The sequence below is a fragment of the Argopecten irradians genome, chromosome 5 (assembly GCF_041381155.1).
Source record: "Argopecten irradians isolate NY chromosome 5, Ai_NY, whole genome shotgun sequence".
Classification (NCBI taxonomy): Eukaryota; Metazoa; Mollusca; class Bivalvia; order Pectinida; family Pectinidae; genus Argopecten; species Argopecten irradians.
In genome coordinates this window covers 37,474,053-37,495,168 of record NC_091138.1, presented here as the reverse complement: position 1 = coordinate 37,495,168, position 21,116 = coordinate 37,474,053, and the positions used below count along the sequence as shown (strand labels likewise).

General features: G+C 37.7%; 1 protein-coding gene across 3 annotated transcripts in view; it reads left to right on the top strand.

Moving 5' to 3' along the window:
- Positions 1 to 21,116, top strand: part of LOC138323736 (uncharacterized) — a 47,492-nt gene that overhangs the window by 1,594 nt on the left and 24,782 nt on the right. The window contains exons 2-5 of one of the 3 annotated variants that reach the window (XM_069268541.1): positions 11,985 to 12,074; positions 12,190 to 12,580; positions 17,198 to 17,246; positions 17,518 to 17,586. In XM_069268541.1, the coding sequence (XP_069124642.1) occupies positions 12,017 to 12,074; positions 12,190 to 12,580; positions 17,198 to 17,246; positions 17,518 to 17,586 (567 nt within the window). In that variant the 5' untranslated portion in view covers positions 11,985 to 12,016. Of the gene's footprint in view, positions 1 to 11,895; positions 12,075 to 12,189; positions 12,581 to 17,194; positions 17,247 to 17,517; positions 17,587 to 21,116 lie in introns of all 3 variants that reach the window. The other 2 variants (XM_069268539.1, XM_069268540.1) reach the window with 2 other exon arrangements.

Genomic DNA, 21,116 nt, shown 5'->3' with positions numbered 1-21,116 from the left:
TATATCAGTCTACTGGATCCCCTATATCCCCTAGGTCAGTCTACAGTATCTCCTAGATTAGTCTACGGTGTGCCCTAGGTCAGTCTACTGCATAGTCTACAGTATCCCCTAGGTCAGTCTACGGTATACAAGAATGTATAACATGACACTGTTTAAAGACAAAAGTTGGTACTAAAATAAAGCAGCACATATCATGAGTATCACAGAAAAGCAAATATGTATGACAAGCTTATAATGCTAGGAGTATCCAATCAGTACATTATATCATTCAGGACAGAATATGTGATATTTACAATGAACATGCATCTTCATTATAATCATGGTGATTGGTTCTGAAAAACCGACAGTGAAAGTAAAACATTTCAAGGAAAATCCAAGAAGCCAGATATCAAGAAATATGCTAACGTTTTAAGGTCGCTCCCTATGTTTGTGTCATTTTTTTCTGACAGGACTTGTATTCTTGCATTTTTCGTGTATCTCCTAGGTCAGTCTACAGTATCCCCTATATCAGTCTACAGTATCCCCTATATCAGTCTACTGTATCCCCTATATCAGTCTACAGTATCCCCTATATCAGTCTACTGTATCCCCTATATCAGTCTACTGTATCCCCTATATCAGTCTACTGTATCCCCTATATCAGTCTACTGTATCCCCTATATCAGTCTACTGTATCCCCTATATCAGTCTACTGTATCCCCTATATCAGTCTACAGTATCCCCTATCAGTCTACGTATCCCCTATATCAGTCTACTGTATCCCCTATCAGTCTACTGTATCCCCTATATCAGTCTACTGTATCCCCTATATCAGTCTACGTATCCCTATCAGTCTACGTATCCCCTATATCAGTCTACTGTATCCCCTATATCAGTCTACTGTATCCCCTATATCAGTCTACTGTATCCCCTATATCAGTCTACTGTATCCCCTAGGTCAGTCTACAGTATCCCCTATATCAGTCTACTGTATCCCCTATATCAGTCTACTGTATCCCCTATATCAGTCTACTGTATCCCCTATATCAGTCTACTGTATCCCCTATATCAGTCTACTGTATCCCCTAGGTCAGTCTACAGTATCCCCTATATCAGTCTACTGTATCCCCTATATCAGTCTACAGTATCCCCTATATCAGTCTACTGTATCCCCTAGGTCAGTCTACAGTATCCCCTATATCAGTCTACTGTATCCCCTATATCAGTCTACTGGTAGTTCTACTGTATCCCTATATCAGTCTACTGTATCCCCTATATCAGTCTACTGTATCCCCTATATCAGTCTACTGTATCCCCTAGGTCAGTCTACAGTATTCCCTATATCAGTCTACTGTATCCCCTATATCAGTCTACTGTATCCCCTAGGTCAGTCTACAGTATCCCCTATATCAGTCTACAGTATCCCCTATATCAGTCTACTGTATCCCCTATATCAGTCTACAGTATCCCCTATATCAGTCTACTGTATCCCCTATATCAGTCTACTATCCCTATTCAGTCTACTCCCCTATATCAGTCTACAGTATCCCCTATATCAGTCTACTGTATCCCCTATATCAGTCTACAGTATCCCCTATATCAGTCTACTGTATCCCCTATATCAGTCTACTGTATCCCCTATATCAGTCTACTGTATCCCCTATATCAGTCTACAGTATCTCCTATATCAGTCTACAGTATCCCCTATATCAGTCTACAGTATCCCCTATATCAGTCTACAGTATCTCCTATATCAGTCTACTGTATCCCCTATATCAGTCTACTGTATTCCCTAGGTCAGTCTCCCCTATATCAGTCTACTGTATCCCCTATATCAGTCTACTGTATCCCCTATATCAGTCTACAGTATCCCCTATATCAGTCTACTGTATCCCCTATATCAGTCTACTGTATCCCCTATATCAGTCTACTGTATCCCCTATATCAGTCTACTGTATCCCCTATATCAGTCTACTGTATCCCCTATATCAGTCTACTGTATCCCCTATATCAGTCTACTGTATCCCCTATATCAGTCTACTGTATCCCCTATATCAGTCTACTGTATCCCCTATATCAGTCTACTGTATCCCCTATATCAGTCTACTGTATCCCCTATATCAGTCTACTGTATCCCCTATATCAGTCTACAGTATCCCCTATATCAGTCTACTGTATCCCCTATATCAGTCTACTGTATCCCCTATATCAGTCTACAGTATCCCCTATATCAGTCTACTGTATCCCCTATATCAGTCTACAGTATCCCCTATATCAGTCTACTGTATCCCCTATATCAGTCTACTGTATCCCCTATATCAGTCTACAGTATCCCCTATATCAGTCTACAGTATCCCCTATATCAGTCTACAGTATCCCCTATATCAGTCTACTGTATCCCCTATATCAGTCTACTGTATCCCCTATATCAGTCTACTGTATCCCCTATATCAGTCTACTGTATCCCCTATATCAGTCTACTGTATCCCCTATATCAGTCTACTGTATCCCCTAGGTCAGTCTACTGTATCCCCTATATCAGTCTACTGTATCCCCTATATCAGTCTACTGTATCCCCTATATCAGTCTACTGTATCCCCTATATCAGTCTACAGTATCCCCTATATCAGTCTACTGTATCCCCTATATCAGTCTACTGTATCCCCTATATCAGTCTACAGTATCCCCTATATCAGTCTACAGTATCCCCTATATCAGTCTACAGTATCCCCTATATCAGTCTACTGTATCCCCTATATCAGTCTACTGTATCCCCTATATCAGTCTACAGTATCCCCTATATCAGTCTACAGTATCCCCTATATCAGTCTACAGTATCCCCTATATCAGTCTACTGTATCCCCTATATCAGTCTACAGTATCCCCTATATCAGTCTACAGTATCCCCTATATCAGTCTACAGTATCTCCTATATCAGTCTACAGTATCCCCTATATCAGTCTACAGTATCCCCTAGGTCAGTCTACAGTATATTCCCTATATCAGTCTACTGTATCCCCTATATCAGTCTACTGTATCCCCTATATCAGTCTACTGTATCCCCTATATCAGTCTACAGTATCCCCTATATCAGTCTACTGTATCCCCTATATCAGTCTACAGTATCCCCTATATCAGTCTACTGTATCCCCTATATCAGTCTACAGTATCCCCTATATCAGTCTACAGTATCCCCTATATCAGTCTACAGTATCCCCTATATCAGTCTACTGTATCCCCTATATCAGTCTACTGTATCCCCTATATCAGTCTACAGTATCTCCTATATCAGTCTACAGTATCTCCTATATCAGTCTACAGTATCTCCTATATCAGTCTACTGTATCCCCTATATCAGTCTACAGTATCCCCTAGGTCAGTCTACAGTATCTCCTATATCAGTCTACAGTATCCCCTATATCAGTCTACTGTATCCCCTATATCAGTCTACTGTATCCCCTATATCAGTCTACAGTATCCCCTATATCAGTCTACAGTATCCCCTATATCAGTCTACTGTATCCCCTATATCAGTCTACAGTATCCCCTATATCAGTCTACAGTATCCCCTATATCAGTCTACTGTATCCCCTATATCAGTCTACAGTATCCCCTATATCAGTCTACAGTATCCCCTATATCAGTCTACAGTATCCCCTATATCAGTCTACAGTATCCCCTATATCAGTCTACAGTGTATCCCCTATATCAGTCTACTGTATCCCCTAGGTCAGTCTACAGTATTCCCTATATCAGTCTACTGTATCCCCTAGGTCAGTCTACAGTATCCCCTATATCAGTCTACTGTATCCCCTATATCAGTCTACTGTATCCCCTATATCAGTCTACTGTATCCCCTAGGTCAGTCTACAGTATCCCCTATATCAGTCTACTGTATCCCCTATATCAGTCTACTGTATCCCCTATATCAGTCTACAGTATCCCCTATATCAGTCTACTGTATCCCCTATATCAGTCTACAGTATCCCCTATATCAGTCTACTGTATCCCCTATATCAGTCTACAGTATCCCCTATATCAGTCTACTGTATCCCCTAGGTCAGTCTACAGTATCCCCTATATCAGTCTACTGTATCCCCTATATCAGTCTACTACTAGTATCCCCTATATCAGTCTACTGTATCCCCTATATCAGTCTACTGTATCCCCTATATCAGTCTACTGTATCCCCTATATCAGTCTACAGTATCCCCTATATCAGTCTACAGTATCCCCTATATCAGTCTACTGTATCCCCTATATCAGTCTACAGTATCCCCTATATCAGTCTACTGTATCCCCTATATCAGTCTACTGTATCCCCTATATCAGTCTACAGTATCCCCTATATCAGTCTACTGTATCCCCTATATCAGTCTACTGTATCCCCTATATCAGTCTACTGTATCCCCTATATCAGTCTACTGTATCCCCTATATCAGTCTACTGTATCCCCTATATCAGTCTACAGTATCCCTATATCAGTCTACAGTATCCCCTATATCAGTCTACTGTATCCCCTATATCAGTCTACTGTATCCCCTATATCAGTCTACTGTATCCCCTATATCAGTCTACGTATCCCCTATATCAGTCTACTGTATCCCCTATATCAGTCTACAGTATCCCCTATATCAGTCTACTGTATCCCCTATATCAGTCTACAGTATCCCCTATATCAGTCTACTGTATCCCTATCTTACGTATCCCTATATCAGTCTACTGTATCCCCTATATCAGTCTACTGTATCCCCTAGGTCAGTCTACAGTATCCCCTATATCAGTCTACTGTATCCCCTATATCAGTCTACTGTATCCCCTATATCAGTCTACTGTATCCCCTATATCAGTCTACAGTATCCCCTATATCAGTCTACAGTATCCCCTATATCAGTCTACAGTATCCCCTATATCAGTCTACTGTATCCCTATCAAGTCTACTGTATCCCCTATATCAGTCTACGTATCCCCTATCCATCAGTCTACTGTATCCCCTATATCAGTCTACAGTATCCCCTATATCAGTCTACAGTATCCCCTATATCAGTCTACAGTATCCCCTATATCAGTCTACAGTATCCCCTATATCAGTCTACTGTATCCCCTATCTACAGTATCTTACTATATCATCTATATCCCCTATATCAGTCTACTGTATCCCCTATATCAGTCTACTGTATCCCCTATATCAGTCTACTGTATCCCCTATATCAGTCTACAGTATCCCCTATATCAGTCTACAGTATCCCCTATATCAGTCTACAGTATCCCCTATATCAGTCTACAGTATCCCCTATATCAGTCTACTGTATCCCCTATATCAGTCTAGTATCCCCTATATCAGTCTACTGTATCCCCTATATCAGTCTACTGTATCCATCCCTATATCAGTCTACAGTATTCCTATATCAGTCTACTGTATCCCCTATATCAGTCTACAGTATCCCCTATATCAGTCTACAGTATCCCCTATATCAGTCTACAGTATCCCCTATATCAGTCTACAGTATCCCCTATATCAGTCTACAGTATCCCCTATATCAGTCTACAGTATCTCCTATATCAGTCTACAGTATCCCCTATATCAGTCTACTGTATCCCCTATATCAGTCTACTGTATCCCCTATATCAGTCTACGTATCCCCTATACTATCTAGTCTAGTATCCCCTATATCAGTCTACTGTATCCCCTATATCAGTCTACTGTATCCCCTATATCAGTCTACTGTATCCCCTATATCAGTCTACGTATCCCCTATATCAGTCTACATGTATCCCCTATATCAGTCTACAGTATCCCCTATATCAGTCTACTGTATCCCCTATATCAGTCTACTAGTATCCCCTAGGTCAGTCTACAGTATCCCCTATATCAGTCTACTGTATCCCCTATATCAGTCTACTGTATCCCCTAGGTCAGTCTACAGTATTCCCTATATCAGTCTACTGTATCCCCTATATCAGTCTACAGTATCCCCTATATCAGTCTACAGTATCCCCTATATCAGTCTACAGTATCCCCTATAATCAGTCTACAGTATCCCCTATATCAGTCTACAGTATCCCCTATATCAGTCTACAGTATCCCCTATATCAGTCTACAGTATCCCCTATATCAGTCTACTGTATCCCCTATATCAGTCTACAGTATCCCCTATATCAGTCTACAGTATTCCCTATATCAGTCTACAGTATCCCCTATATCAGTCTACAGTATCCCCTATATCAGTCTACAGTATCCCCTATATCAGTCTACAGTATCCCCTATATCAGTCTACAGTATCCCCTATATCAGTCTACTGTATCCCCTATATCAGTCTACAGTATCCCCTAGGTCAGTCTACAGTATCCCCTATATCAGTCTACAGTATCCCCTATATCAGTCTACTGTATCCCCTATATCAGTCTACAGTATCCCCTATATCAGTCTACTGTATCCCCTATATCAGTCTACAGTATCCCCTATATCAGTCTACAGTATCCCCTATATCAGTCTACTGTATCCCCTAGGTCAGTCTACAGTATCCCCTATATCAGTCTACAGTATCCCCTATATCAGTCTACAGTATCCCCTATATCAGTCTACTGTATCCCCTATATCAGTCTACTGTATCCCCTATATCAGTCTACTGTATCCCCTATATCAGTCTACAGTATCCCCTATATCAGTCTACAGTATCCCCTAGGTCAGTCTACAGTATCCCCTATATCAGTCTACTGTATCCCCTAGGTCAGTCTACAGTATCCCCTATATCAGTCTACAGTATCCCCTAGGTCAGTCTACTGTATCCCCTATATCAGTCTACAGTATCCCCTATATCAGTCTACTGTATCCCCTATATCAGTCTACAGTATCCCCTATATCAGTCTACAGTATCCCCTATATCAGTCTACAGTATCCCCTATATCAGTCTACAGTATCTCCTATATCAGTCTACAGTATCCCCTATATCAGTCTACAGTATCCCCTATATCAGTCTACTGTATCCCCTAGGTCAGTCTACTGTATCCCCTATATCAGTCTACAGTATCCCCTATATATCCCAGTCCCCATACAGTATCCCTATATCAGTCTACAGTATCCCCTAGTCAGTCTACTGTATCCCCTATATCAGTCTACTGTATCCCCTATATCAGTCTACAGTATCCCCTATATCAGTCTACAGTATCCCCTATATCAGTCTACTGTATCCCCTATATCAGTCTACAGTATCCCCTATATCAGTCTACTGTATCCCCTATATCAGTCTACTGTATCCCCTATATCAGTCTACAGTATCCCTATATCAGTCTACAGTATCCCCTATATCAGTCTACTGTATCCCCTATATCAGTCTACTGTATCCCCTATATCAGTCTACAGTATCCCCTATATCAGTCTACAGTATCCCTATATCAGTCTACTGTATCCCCTATATCAGTCTACAGTATCCCCTATATCAGTCTACAGTATCCCCTATATCAGTCTACTGTATCCCCCTATATCAGTCTACAGTATCCCCTATATCAGTCTACTGTATCCCCTATATCAGTCTACAGTATCCCCTATATCAGTCTACAGTATCCCCTATATCAGTCTACAGTATCCCCTATATCAGTCTACAGTATCCCCTATATCAGTCTACTGTATCCCCTATATCAGTCTACAGTATCCCCTATATCAGTCTACAGTATCCCCTATATCAGTCTACTGTATCCCCTATATCAGTCTACTGTATCCCCTATATCAGTCTACTGTATCCCCTATATCAGTCTACTGTATCCCCTATATCAGTCTACTGTATCCCCTATATCAGTCTATCCCTATATCAGTCTACCCCCTATATCAGTCTACAGTATCCCCTATATCAGTCTACAGTATCCCCTATATCAGTCTACAGTATCCCCTATATCAGTCTACTGTATCCCCTATATCAGTCTACTGTATCCCCTAGTCAGTCTACAGTATCCCCTATATCAGTCTACAGTATCCCCTATATCAGTCTACTGTATCCCCTATATCAGTCTACTGTATCCCCTATATCAGTCTACAGTATCCCCTATATCAGTCTACAGTATCCCCTATATCAGTCTACAGTATCCCCTATATCAGTCTACAGTATCCCCTATATCAGTCTACAGTATCCCTATATCAGTCTACTGTATCCCCTATATCAGTCTACTGTATCCCCTATATCAGTCTACAGTATCCCCTATATCAGTCTACTAGTATCCCCTATATCAGTCTACAGTATCCCCTAGGTCAGTCTACTGTATCCCCTATATCAGTCTACTGTATCCCCTATATCAGTCTACAGTATCCCCTATATCAGTCTACAGTATCCCCTAGGTCAGTCTACTGTATCCCCTATATCAGTCCCCTACAGTATCCCCTATATCAGTCTACAGTATCCCCTAGGTCAGTCTACAGTATCCCCTATATCAGTCTACAGTATCCCCTATATCAGTCTACAGTATCCCCTAGGTCAGTCTACAGTATCCCCTATCAGTCTAACAGTATCCCCTAGGTCAGTCTACTGTATCCCCTAGGTCAGTCTACTGTATCCCTATATTCAGTCTATAGTATCCCCTATCGTCAGTCTATACAAGTATCCCCTATATCAGTCTACAGTATCCCCTATATCAGTCTACAGTATCCCCTATATCAGTCTACAGTATCCCTATATCAGTCTACAGTATCCCCTATATCAGTCTACAGTATCCCCTATATCAGTCTACTGTATCCCCTATATCAGTCTACAGTATCCCCTATATCAGTCTACAGTATCCCCTAGGTCAGTCTACAGTATCCCCTATATCAGTCTACTGTATCCCCTAGGTCAGTCTACTGTATCCCTATATCAGTCTACAGTATCCCCTATATCAGTCTACGTATCCCCTAGGTCAGTCTACTGTATCCCCTATATCAGTCTACTGTATCCCCTATATCAGTCTACTGTATCCCCTAGGTCAGTCAGTCTACTGTATCCCCTATATCAGTCTACTGTATCCCCTAGGTCAGTCTACTGTATCCCCTATATCAGTCTACAGTTATCTCCCCTATCCCCTATCAGTCTACTGTATCCCCTATATCAGTCTACTAGTATCCCCTAGGTCAGTCTACTGTATCCCCTATATCAGTCTACTGTATCCCCCCTATATCAGTCTACTGTATCCCCTAGGTCAGTCTACTGTATCCCCTATATCAGTCTACAGTATCCCCTATATCAGTCTACAGTATCCCCTAGGTCAGTCTACAGTATCCCCTATATCAGTCTACTGTATCCCCTAGGTATCAGTCTACAGTATCCCCTATATCAGTCTACAGTATCCCCTATATCAATCTACTGTATCCCCTAGTCTACTCCTAGGTCAGTCTACAGTATCCCCTATATCAGTCTACTGTATCCCCTATATCAGTCTATAGTATCCCCTATATCAGTCTACAGTCTAAGTATCCCCTAGGTCAGTCTACTGTATCCCCTATATCAGTCTACAGTATCCCCTAGGTCAGTCTACAGTATTCCCTATATCAGTCTACAGTATCCCCTATATCAGTCAGTATCCCCTAGGTCAGTCTACTGTATCCCCTAGGTCATCTACAGTATTCCCTACAGTATCCCCTATATCAGTCTATAGTATCCCCTAGGTCAGTCTACTGTATCCCCTATAATCAGTATCTACAGTGTATCCCCTAGGTCAGTCTACAGTACAGTATTCCCTATATCAGTCTACAGTATTCCCTATATCGATCTACTGTATCCCCTATATCAGTCTATAGTATCCCCTATATCAGTCTACTGTATCCCCTATATCAGTCTACAGTATTCCCTATATCGATCTACTGTATCCCTTATATCAATCTACTGTATCACCTAGTCACAGTCTGCATAGATCCCTAAGTCAGGCTACTGGATCCACTAGGTAAGTCTACAATTTCCTCCCATACTTCACAGGGATATCCCGTGCTTGCTAGGGAAAAGATATCTCTATCTTACATATATATCCGTAGGTCGGATATTCATGTGCAACGTATTACGAATTAGCGCGATGATGCCCCATATTATACACTGCTGACAAATAGTTATTGTTCTGGGAACTAAAAACAAACAGGGCAACTTATTTTAAATCCATTAACTTTTAACAACCACAAATTACATATAGATTATACACTTGCTTGGCATTGTCACTATACGCAAATGACTAGCCGATTTGGTATTACCCGATAATGCTTGGGCAGGATAAAATTGCAATTATCTTCGAAACTACGATAAGAGAAAAACTCAGTGCAACGTAAAAAGGACTACTTTTAAAAAAAAGAGAAACACATTGCTTTGTTTTCATTTTGACGCAAACAATACGTGTATATTGTTTTTATTCATAGGAATTTATGATAAAATTGTAAATAATAAAAACATAAATTAAATTAATTAAATATATAATATCAAACAATATTTTAAATTAGACAATTGTATAAGAAACGGAAAAATATATCCCGACCGGGGCGACGTGCTTTCATTTTTGTTAAAAATGATGGGTGTCAAATGTAAAACATTACCTCTGTGCCTATGTTCGAGTCTAACGATCGAGTCTTTGGGGTAGACGGGTGTGAGACCCCCTGATAGAGGTCAGTTATAAACATATCCTCTTGTCTTTGTTCTTTGAGTATTTATTCATGTGTATTATAAAACATGCACCGCTAATAATCCACGTGTTGACAGTTCCGCGTCACCACAAATACACATTGTGTCCATCGAACACAAGTGAATTTGTTTCATCTATCGATGGCGATATGGATCTAAGCGTAGATTATATAATCACATGGCTCCGAGGATGTAAAACCGTCAAGTCAGACGACAATTCAAACACATTGAGCTACTTGAAAATCGGTGTTCGACAACTTCGGCAAACTCCAGTGTGTAAGCGTGCGTCAGCTTCGCCTCGCTGCACAATAACGGTCACCGAGTTCACACATGTGGCCGTGTACAAATTCTTTATGTTATTACGCTATATATTAACTTTTAGCAAAATTGAATATATATTTAAAGTTCTGATCTGATTAAATAAAAATTATCTCTGAAATTTACTTTGCTTGTCATGTTTATTTTACACTAAAATATTGAACTTTTTTGTCGTCGCGGATTAATAATTCTACCTTGAGTGAAGCGTCATCATTCGCTGTTCAATTGAGTAAGCTCCTCCCACTTTTGACCGACTTTTATTGAATAATTACGTCACTTTTTAATGACGATTTTATTGCATAAAATATAAATAAAAAGTCGTGTGAGTGTAAATATAGGGATTGGATTTCGTAATTACTTTTCACCACCATGAAAGTTTGAAATAACCATTTATCGTTAATTGTATTCCGACAAAAATTTGCGCTTGGACCCCATGTTGAATGAAATAACGATTGTTAATGTCAATGAAGATATTAATTATGTAGACATTTGGCAATTAGACCAACGGAATTGATTCAGTTAGAGAAGCTTATGATTCATCTAGCAGTTTGGCAAACGACTGTAGGTTGTTATGTAAAAATAATCTACACTCAAGGAACTAATTATGTCAAGCATATTGTGTAGTTTCGTTTTATTGCATTAGATTGTAATACCCGATCAGTTCATGGTGTGCATATATGAACCCGTGTGTCAACTGGTATAATTTGAATGTACATTAAAGGTAATTTCATAGCAGGACTTTTAAACTGGTTAACGTTAATAAAGATATTGATTTCCAACATTGTTTCTTGCATTGATTGATGAAGGTGAGTTAGATGTAAACTCGTGCAAATTAATTGAATTGCTAAAAGTTTATATTTGCATTGGCTGATGGCGGTGGTTATTTTCGTGCAAATCCTTCATGAACCGCAATCATATCATATTTAAGTCATAAGTTTTCCTAACTTAAATTGTATTTTGTTTTTATCATTTTCAGGTTGCACCGATAAAATATGTGTATTGAAGACGCATAGTCACAATGGGAAAATGTTCCAATTACATTTCAATGTGTTCCACCTTTTACAGATGATGTGAGTTCGACTTAGCCTGGAAGAGTCATGGCGGAGGCATCCAGTGGTTCTGGACGCGATGCCTCGGGAAACGTTGAAGGATTCGGTAAGTTTATCTATGTAAATTCAACAAATGCACTAAAGCATAGAAAATATATACTTGGAATATAGGCAACACCATATAAACAATGTGATGTAACGCTTCTTTTTCAATTTTTCAGATGTTTCCGTTAGCGTTTGTCCGTTTACTAGTGGCAATAAAGATCGCAAGGATGAACTTGCAAAAAGGCTTTATCTATGCATTCATACTAGTGAATTGGAGAAATTTTTGAAGCAGACAGTGCGTCCATATGCAATCAAAGATATCACATACAGCCCAGGAGAACATGAAGTCATCATCGTTTTCAACATATGTGACAGGGATGCTTGGAATGCATTCAAAACCCATTTCCACAACGATTTGTCAAAAAATATTAACGCATATCTGAACAAATACAACAGGAAAATATTATTGTCATTCAGTGGATTATGGAGAGACAATTCATATGTGCAGTATAAAATCAGTTTATCCGATAAACGGAAGACGATGAAACAAGCTGACCAATATTTTGGGTGAGTACTTCAATCAAAATGGTTTGCTATTGTAGAGTATGTTGTTAGATTTGCAGTGGTTAATAAGTATATTGGTTGTAGTCAACACAAGCCGTGAACAGAAAACATTTTGTGTAAGGACAGATATGGCTCTAAAACTGATAGGGAGATAGAGACCGCTTTTGATTGTAAGTTATAATAAATGCAATTTATAATGATATTTTGCATCTAACTATCGATTTGTTGCTCGATTTATCACGATGATAACAAACCGTCCTCACAGAAAACAAGCAGAACTTTCACCAAAGTCGCCTATATTTCTCGGGTCATGAAAGGAAAGCAACTGCTCTTGTGACGTCACTAATTATATAAAGCAATGATCGAATCAACCACTCCTTTTCAACAAATCAATGTTTATTATTCTAGATTCTCAGTGGGACTCTAGAGGTGCGCATGAAATGAAGCAAACACATAATTATAATTGCTACGGCCGGTCAAATGATGTAGGTGTCTATGATTGTGTATCTACACTTGTATATATTGTCTTGCTAATGAGCTGTATTTGGGATAGATCATTAAGTAAAAAAAAATAACACCATCTTTAGACATGTTGATTCGAGATGCCTACCTTCAACTTCGCTAGCCAAGGGTATTCAGAACGTCTACTGTCCCTGAAACCCTTGGCAGGTCCGACGTCACAAAATGTTCCCGGACTGCGCCACCTGCTGGATTACCGCAGTTGCGGCCCTTCCATTTACGTAATAAGCAACCCATGAAAAAGCTCGTATCATTGATCTATTGATTGAGAAAATGGCAGCGCCCTTTGAAAACACGTTGTTTGCGACTGATTTAAAATACCAAAGATGAGCATATGTGTGATTTTTTTGTTTTGTTTATTTTGTTCGTTCACCAATTTTTTGTGTTTTATTCTTCAATAGCCAAGTCTCTCCTTGCATAAATTGTTTAACTTTGTGAAACAGAAACCACGCACGCATTTACTTTTCCTATTATCCGTTTGGAGAGTAACGTATCCAAATACTTCATGTAACCGATGTAAAGAATTTAATAATTGACGAAATAGTAAATATGACTTCGCTGGAATTGTTCATTGACATATAGGAAACACGTTTTCATTGGTTGTCTGATCCTAGTCGTATCTTAACAGAACTCAACTTTTGACGTGAGAGTCGCCAAGGGTTTCAGGGAGAGGATCGTACTGAATACGTTTGGCTAGCAAAGTTGGCCTACATTTAGCGTTTGTGTTCATATAGCGGTATTACATAAGTATATGGTTAGCATATCTAGGAACTTTGCAGTTGTAGTCTATCTTTAATTATGGCATTTTTATCAGTGACCCGTTTCATCAAGCGACACCAGTTATGGAATCAGAAATTCTGGCTAGACTAACCTTCCGACTCGACTCTCTTTTATCACTGAGCGTAAGCAAGTCCGACCTAGAGTTAGCAAAATTAATATTCTTCACGTTATAGATGAAGACCGAGACTATGCATGCTTCACATTGAACATTGAAAACAAACACAAGATGAAGGTAATGGCCACGGTTGTTTCCAAGGGGGCCAATAACTGCCCATGCAAAACAATAGGGCGTAAATAACTGTGCGTGAGAAATACGAGAGCGTCAATAACTGCCCATGCAAAACAAGAGGGCGTCAATAACTGCTCATACAGACAAGTATCGAATGGGGCGTCATTAACTGCCCCATTGGTATGATACCTGTACAATAAGTATATTTGTATAAGTTTAAATCATATAAGCATAAAGTGTAATGAATCAAAGCAAATGATACAAGTTCTCTGAGAATTTGATACAAGAGTAATACATGCAAATAGGTTTGCTGATCAAGGAGTAGCCAACCAGTTGTGTTCATTTTAATTAAATGTATATATCAATTGTGTCTAGCATAAAAATGCTAGTTTTATGGAATATATTGACTTGTGTAACTTAACATCAAGTCCTTTCTGCGTATGAAACGGACTTAAATTTAAGCACTTTGGTGATTCTGATGTACTATTGAAAAAACGATTGCAAGGTAAGGAGAATGATAGCCATTCTTAGCTCACCTGGTCCGAAGCGATACCTTGGCGTCCGACGTCCGGCGTCTGTCGTCAACAATCGACTTCTTCTCAACAATTTAACAAATGTTGACTGGTAGCATCCCTATGGGGGTTCTGACTGAAAATTGTATAAATGGTCGGAGGCCCCTGGAGGCATTAGGGGCGGGACCAAAAGCGTCAATTAGGCTATTTTCAAATAAACGGCTACTTTTTGAAACCCATTTGATGGCACTGATTATGCAATAGTATATCCTTATAAATGGTTGCGCTGACCCACGGGGGCCTGAGGGGCAGGACCAAAAAGGTCAATTTGGCTATTTCCATACAAACGACTTCTTCTCTGAAACTAAGCATAGGATAGCGCATCCTCATAGGGTGGGGATTCAAAATTGTACAAATCAGGGCGCTGACACCCCGGGGGCCTGAGTTGTGGGGCCAAAAGGGGGTCAATATGGCGATTTTCATATAAACAACTTCTTCTCTGAAACTCTGAGCATTGAATAACACTCATTGTCATATGATATTAAATAACATCGTTATGTGGGTGGAATAAAAAATTTAACAAATTGTGTAGTCAATTTTGCAATTTCTCGAGTTTTTGTTATAATTAGTCTTTTTTTCTTCTAAAAGGTGCATGATATCACAAAGTTGTTTTCCCCTATAAACCTACCATTAATTATATATTGCTTATTATACGAGGTAATACTGGCTTTATTCTATCTGCAATGGTTGCTGCTATTTTGTAAGCCTATATAATAATGATATGGATCTCCAATTTAAACCTTCTGTCATTTCCCTCTTTTGGCAAACATGTAATAATACCTTGATATTGAAAAGACCCTCACAACTTTCTTTTTCTTCTTCACTTAGCTTCACTGCATGCATATAAATATACACGATTCAAATAAAATAAAATAAAATATAGTGTTTTCCCAATTCAAAAGGTACAGGCGTCTGAAATTATTGCGTAAGAAAATCACTGATTCCAGTAACGCTTGACCCTTATCGTGCCTTTGTGTAAATAAAAATAAATGCGAAAAATGTTGTACTTGCAATATAAGCAGAAGTAATGAAGTAAATAAAGACTGCAGTTTCGACTCTTCAAAGCGTAAGAAACACACATTTTCAAAATGCCGCCAAATTGTTTAAGATTTTTTTATAAATAATTATATAAACAATAGACATTTTATTTATGACACATTCTTCATACGACAACTTGACACAAACAGTTCTTTTCGCAAAATCAACGAGACTTGGACAATACTGACATACCGCCAGAAAATAACCTTGAGATGATATTTTAACTGATCAAATCTAGATATATGTTTCTTCTCAGTCACAATTTTTATAATCATTGATGCAAGATAAAACGGAATATTCACTTCAGTATATTTACCGTAATTTGAATAGAACTTGAGGTAGAGGTAGATGTGTGCAGCAGTTGCTTTACAATTTAAATCTAAAGTAATTCTATCTGAATCAAAACATCGAACATGTCAAATTCCACTAAACTCCATTGTGAAACAAACGACTTGGGAGTAAAACAAACGACTTGGGAGTAAAACAAACGGCATGGATGTCCCAAATTTTGCTAAAATAAAAACACTTATAGAGAGTAAGACACCATGAAGATATGAGGTTCCAGACTAATTGGTGTTGCATGTGGATTTACATTACATTAATTAATTAATTAATTGCCTGATTGGTGCATTCCTGCCAACTGTAATATACAAAATCAGAATGAGAACAACGCAGAGCAAAGTGTGAGGTCACATACTAATCAAGATTTTACATTTGCATGACATGACATTGATTATTTTGAATAAGCATAATAAATGATAAGCAACATTGTTTTTATTGATGATGCTGCTATAGAAAAACAAGAGATCCCAGAGGGATCTTGGCGCCCACAAAAGAATGATATATAACTGACAATGGAAAGGGTCAAAATGATATATAACTGACAATGGAAAGACCGATTGGCTCCAAAATGCAATATCTACAACTAGAGCCCTAAGGGAACCTGCGTATAGAAATTAGACCGATCCATGTGGCACCTTCAGAGAAATAGCGGTGACAAAATTTAACTACCAAAATCCAAGATGGCTGCCTTTCAGCCATCTTGTTGACTGATCTAGGGCCTTAGAGGAACCTATGTATTAGAGGTACTTAAATTTCAGTGCTTTCTGAGAAATAGCGTTAACAATAATTAGTAACATACGGAATGACGGACGGCGGACCACAGACAAAGGGCAATTTGAAAACAAAATTATTGATTTCTCTCAACAGCCTTCGTTATAAACAATGAAGAACGCTGTTGAGAAGTGAATAGTAGAAATTAATCTTTTTTGCTGGTTTGTAAGCTACATTTTTTACATAGCGTACGGATCTTAATTTAAAATGTCACAAATCAATTCATTGATTACAAATAGCAATCTATAGTTTGTGTCATTAATTTTCATATTTCAATTATAATGAACTTTAACAAAATTTGACGTATTTCGAGTTAAAATGTTATTTGAGATTAATTATCTAACATAGTTTATAATTTTATTTCAGAAGCTCAGAGATCGTGGAAGGAAACATTGAGCAACAAACTACAGCTTCTGATGTAAATATCAAACTAAAATATACTAAAGAATTTATTCAATTCAACATCATCCATTGTCCATTTTCAGGTTATCACATGTTTCAAATAAAATATGGGAAGCCAGACAAGAAATCAGCTATTTGTTAGACCGATCTAACTGAAACTTCTTTTTTTCCTAATTATAACCAGAACATAAACGCAATACATACTTTAAACATTCTCGTCAGTGCCTTCATTCACTTGATTACGGACTACATACAATGCTAAAATATTGTATTTCTTTCCTTTTAAGAATCCCACTGGAAAAGCAGTGAAAGATACAACCAAGCATGCATTGTCGCCACCTAACACCAGACATGGAGTAAGTTCAGTTTTCAGATAGTCATGTTTACATTTTGCTTTGTAAATACAGATATGAACGTGGTCATCACCCCATCCAGTGTTGTATAGCATATGCATCTTTTGTATTTTAATAATTGAATTTCATATGTTACATTCGTTTCTATTGGTTAGATGTTTGATGTTATTTTCCGTAGACCGACAGAATTATACGTTAAATATTATGACGCCATGCATACTTAACGATTTCGCGGGATATTTTAAAAGTTGTACAGTCATTGGCCAAACTGAACTATTGGATAAGACATCAATGCGCCACAAATCAATTTGCTTTATTGTAAAAGTAAGTAAAATCATGGTAATTTATGCCTAATTAGTACACCTGTTGGAGTTATCTAAATTAAATTACAAAAAAAACCATTATTATCAATATTTTATGAAGTCGTAGATGCTTCAAGAAGAACGTCCTTCCATTCTCTGCCAATGACTTTTTAAACCCAAAAGACATTGAATAACTACTTTCATAATGTGTACAAACAGACCGACACCATTTCTAATAAAATACTATCTAATATACAACTTTGATATAATTTAAACTGCACACCATTTTGATATGGCTTTCATTAGATAAACTATACAAGCCTTCGGCAATCGCAACTAATAATAGCGACTGACCAAAGGGATCATCCAGACGATACGCGTCGCTATTGTCACTATAGTTTATCTGTAGTTTTGTGAACATTCGTGACCGTCCTTGATATGTAATTTTATTTGTTCTTTTTGTGTCATGACAAAGGCACGATCGCTTCCAATATTCGATAACATTCTATCCGCACTGTTAGAATTACTTCTTTGACTCGTACTTTCATACTGTATATCATATTTCCATACCGCATGCAGCATTTGATTATATTGTATTGTATACCGAACATACATGGACACATTTTTTTTCTCAGTGAATATTTACTGTCAAAAATTAAACTTTAAAATTATACACATAAGAGAACATATGTGTCAAGTACATGTACATAATAAGAAAAATTCAAAGAAGAGTTACGTTTAAAAAAAAACCATCATTAAATCAATAGTCAATATATGTACACGTATATATCTGCTGATTTTCCTGTATCGTATTGTTATGATTTATAGTGATATCATTTGTATGAACGTTCTACAATTAACTATGTATGTGCATCGTGTACAACGAATGAAGCTAAAAAGGCTAGAAAGTTCAAGTAATACATCTTTAGTTCATGTATCACCAAGTTCATATATAGAGGTTACACAACGAGTAACTAATGGATATGGATTTTTTTTTCGCTGAGTTAATTATTTTTTAAAAGTTACAAAAGACACGAGCTTAATAATTAACGAAGGGGAAAAATCATTTGTTGAATGCAAATCTGCTTACTTTCTTATGCAAAATAGGCGTACTAATATAACCCATATTGTAAAAAGCAAATTGATATTCAAAAATACATTTTCATGAATATTTCTTTTTATCAAAAAAAATATTTCTGATATAACATCGTTGTTTGTTTAAATTAAGATAATTTTACATCTATGAAACCATAATGAGCCATTGTCATTAAGTCCAAAACAAAACCAATCGCGGACTATATGCACGGAAACGAAAAGCTCTAGGTCAGAGTTCAATTTTTTCCACCAATCAAAATACCGAATCAAATTACCGGAAGGTATTATTCCACTAGTGGAGTATGATTATATTTATCCAACACCCAGTACATTAATACAATGGCCTGAGAGTGGAATAACACCACGTATCACGTCCTCAAAACTATAATCTTCTTTCCTTTCAGAGATTTTCAGCTCTTCAGTACTTTTGGTTCATCCGTCTTGTAAATTTACGTTTGATGGAAGGTGGCATAGTCTATAAGCGATATCGATATCTGGTTCGATGTCCACTTCCTCGGAAGAATTTGCCCCTTTTGTCCACAGTGGCTTCGGCTGTGTCATTTCGGTCGCTCTCAAGGCCAATGATCCGAACGGAATTCTTTCCATCTTAGCGTTCTATTGCCTTATCTCTTAAAGTTAGTTGCACTCTCAACTGATTACGCAACACTTTTTTCTAACTCTTTTACTGTGTCTCGCAGTTTATTATTATCCATCTCTAGCTAAGAACAATCTTCTTTCATGGCGTTCTACCATTTCCTTGTTTCAATTTCTAATTTCCTCCAGGATTTTGTTCATATGGAAAACTAAGTAATCTTTCGTCATGGGGTAGCCAACATATGGTTAATATGATCCAACTTATCATTAGTAGTGTCCGTTAGAGGTTTCGATATTCGCCGGTCTGATTTTGACTTGCCATTTTGTCCATCGCTTTGTCTCTTGTTATTCGACATTTTATATCAAATAATGGTTGTTCAATTAGGAAACTTATAATTCTGTAGAGATTCTGAAAATGGTTATCGCAAAGACAGTGCTGAAATTCAAATAAAGTGTACGTACAATCTGCTTAGAGCCTAAGTAGTAATGGTTACTAGAATATATCTCTGTCAGTGAAGCATGCCGATCTCAGCTAGATCTCACAATAATCTTTTGCGAAATATCGACAAAGACACACACTTTTATCTTACCTTACTTGTTTACATCGTATTATTGATGTCGAACATACTTAGTACATGAGCTTGTTTATGGAATAGTACATATTACAAAGACAATAGCCACATTTCACAGATAGTCAAAAATCCACGACTGAACACTTCTTGATCACATGACCATCCAAATATACATATTCACTGTTCGCAATGACATTGATTCAATTAACCAAACTTTTGATAAATATAAACAAACATGTAAGTTCATAATATTAGTACCACGTGTATTTAGCAAATCTGTTTTGGTGGAAATGTTTGTCACGTCTTTCTGCAATCGGGATATATAAGTTCCGATTAAATCTGTTGTTGAATATAATAATTTGTTAATGGCAGGATGTAAATGACAAATGTTTTGAGGAATATTAATATATGTGTAAAACTGGGGGAAAATGTTAAACGCGTCTCCATCTCTTCTGGTCTTTGTTAAATTCCTTCCGAGCTACAATGCAGAAGATGGTAAACGTCATAAAAATCTGCTAAAAATAAAAATGAATACTTAAACCAAGGTCATAATATAAAGTAAAAATGGTGTATTCAAGCATTGATGTTACAATTCTTTAAGTTCATAGGAGTATGAAAGAAATTTTGTGAATCCGCGTATCGGATTCTCACAAAAGTTTGCAAACAAATTTTGTTTCATAACCCTATGAAGTTAAAAATAGTTGCATCAATGCTTATAATTAATTTCTCAGACTACTTGATGACATAAAATACGTTTAAACGTAGGGTTCTATTGATTTTCCAATGGATAATGTTTTTTAAAATCAATACGCAACGTCAAAGACTCTCTTGTGACGTCATGATTACGTCGGATTTTCGCGCCATTCCCGGTTTTTTTCTCCATAGTATATGAAGAAAAAGAATCTGCGAATCAGAGAGTTGGATTTAGTATGAAAACAATTAAAGATTAATTATATACTATTGATAATAA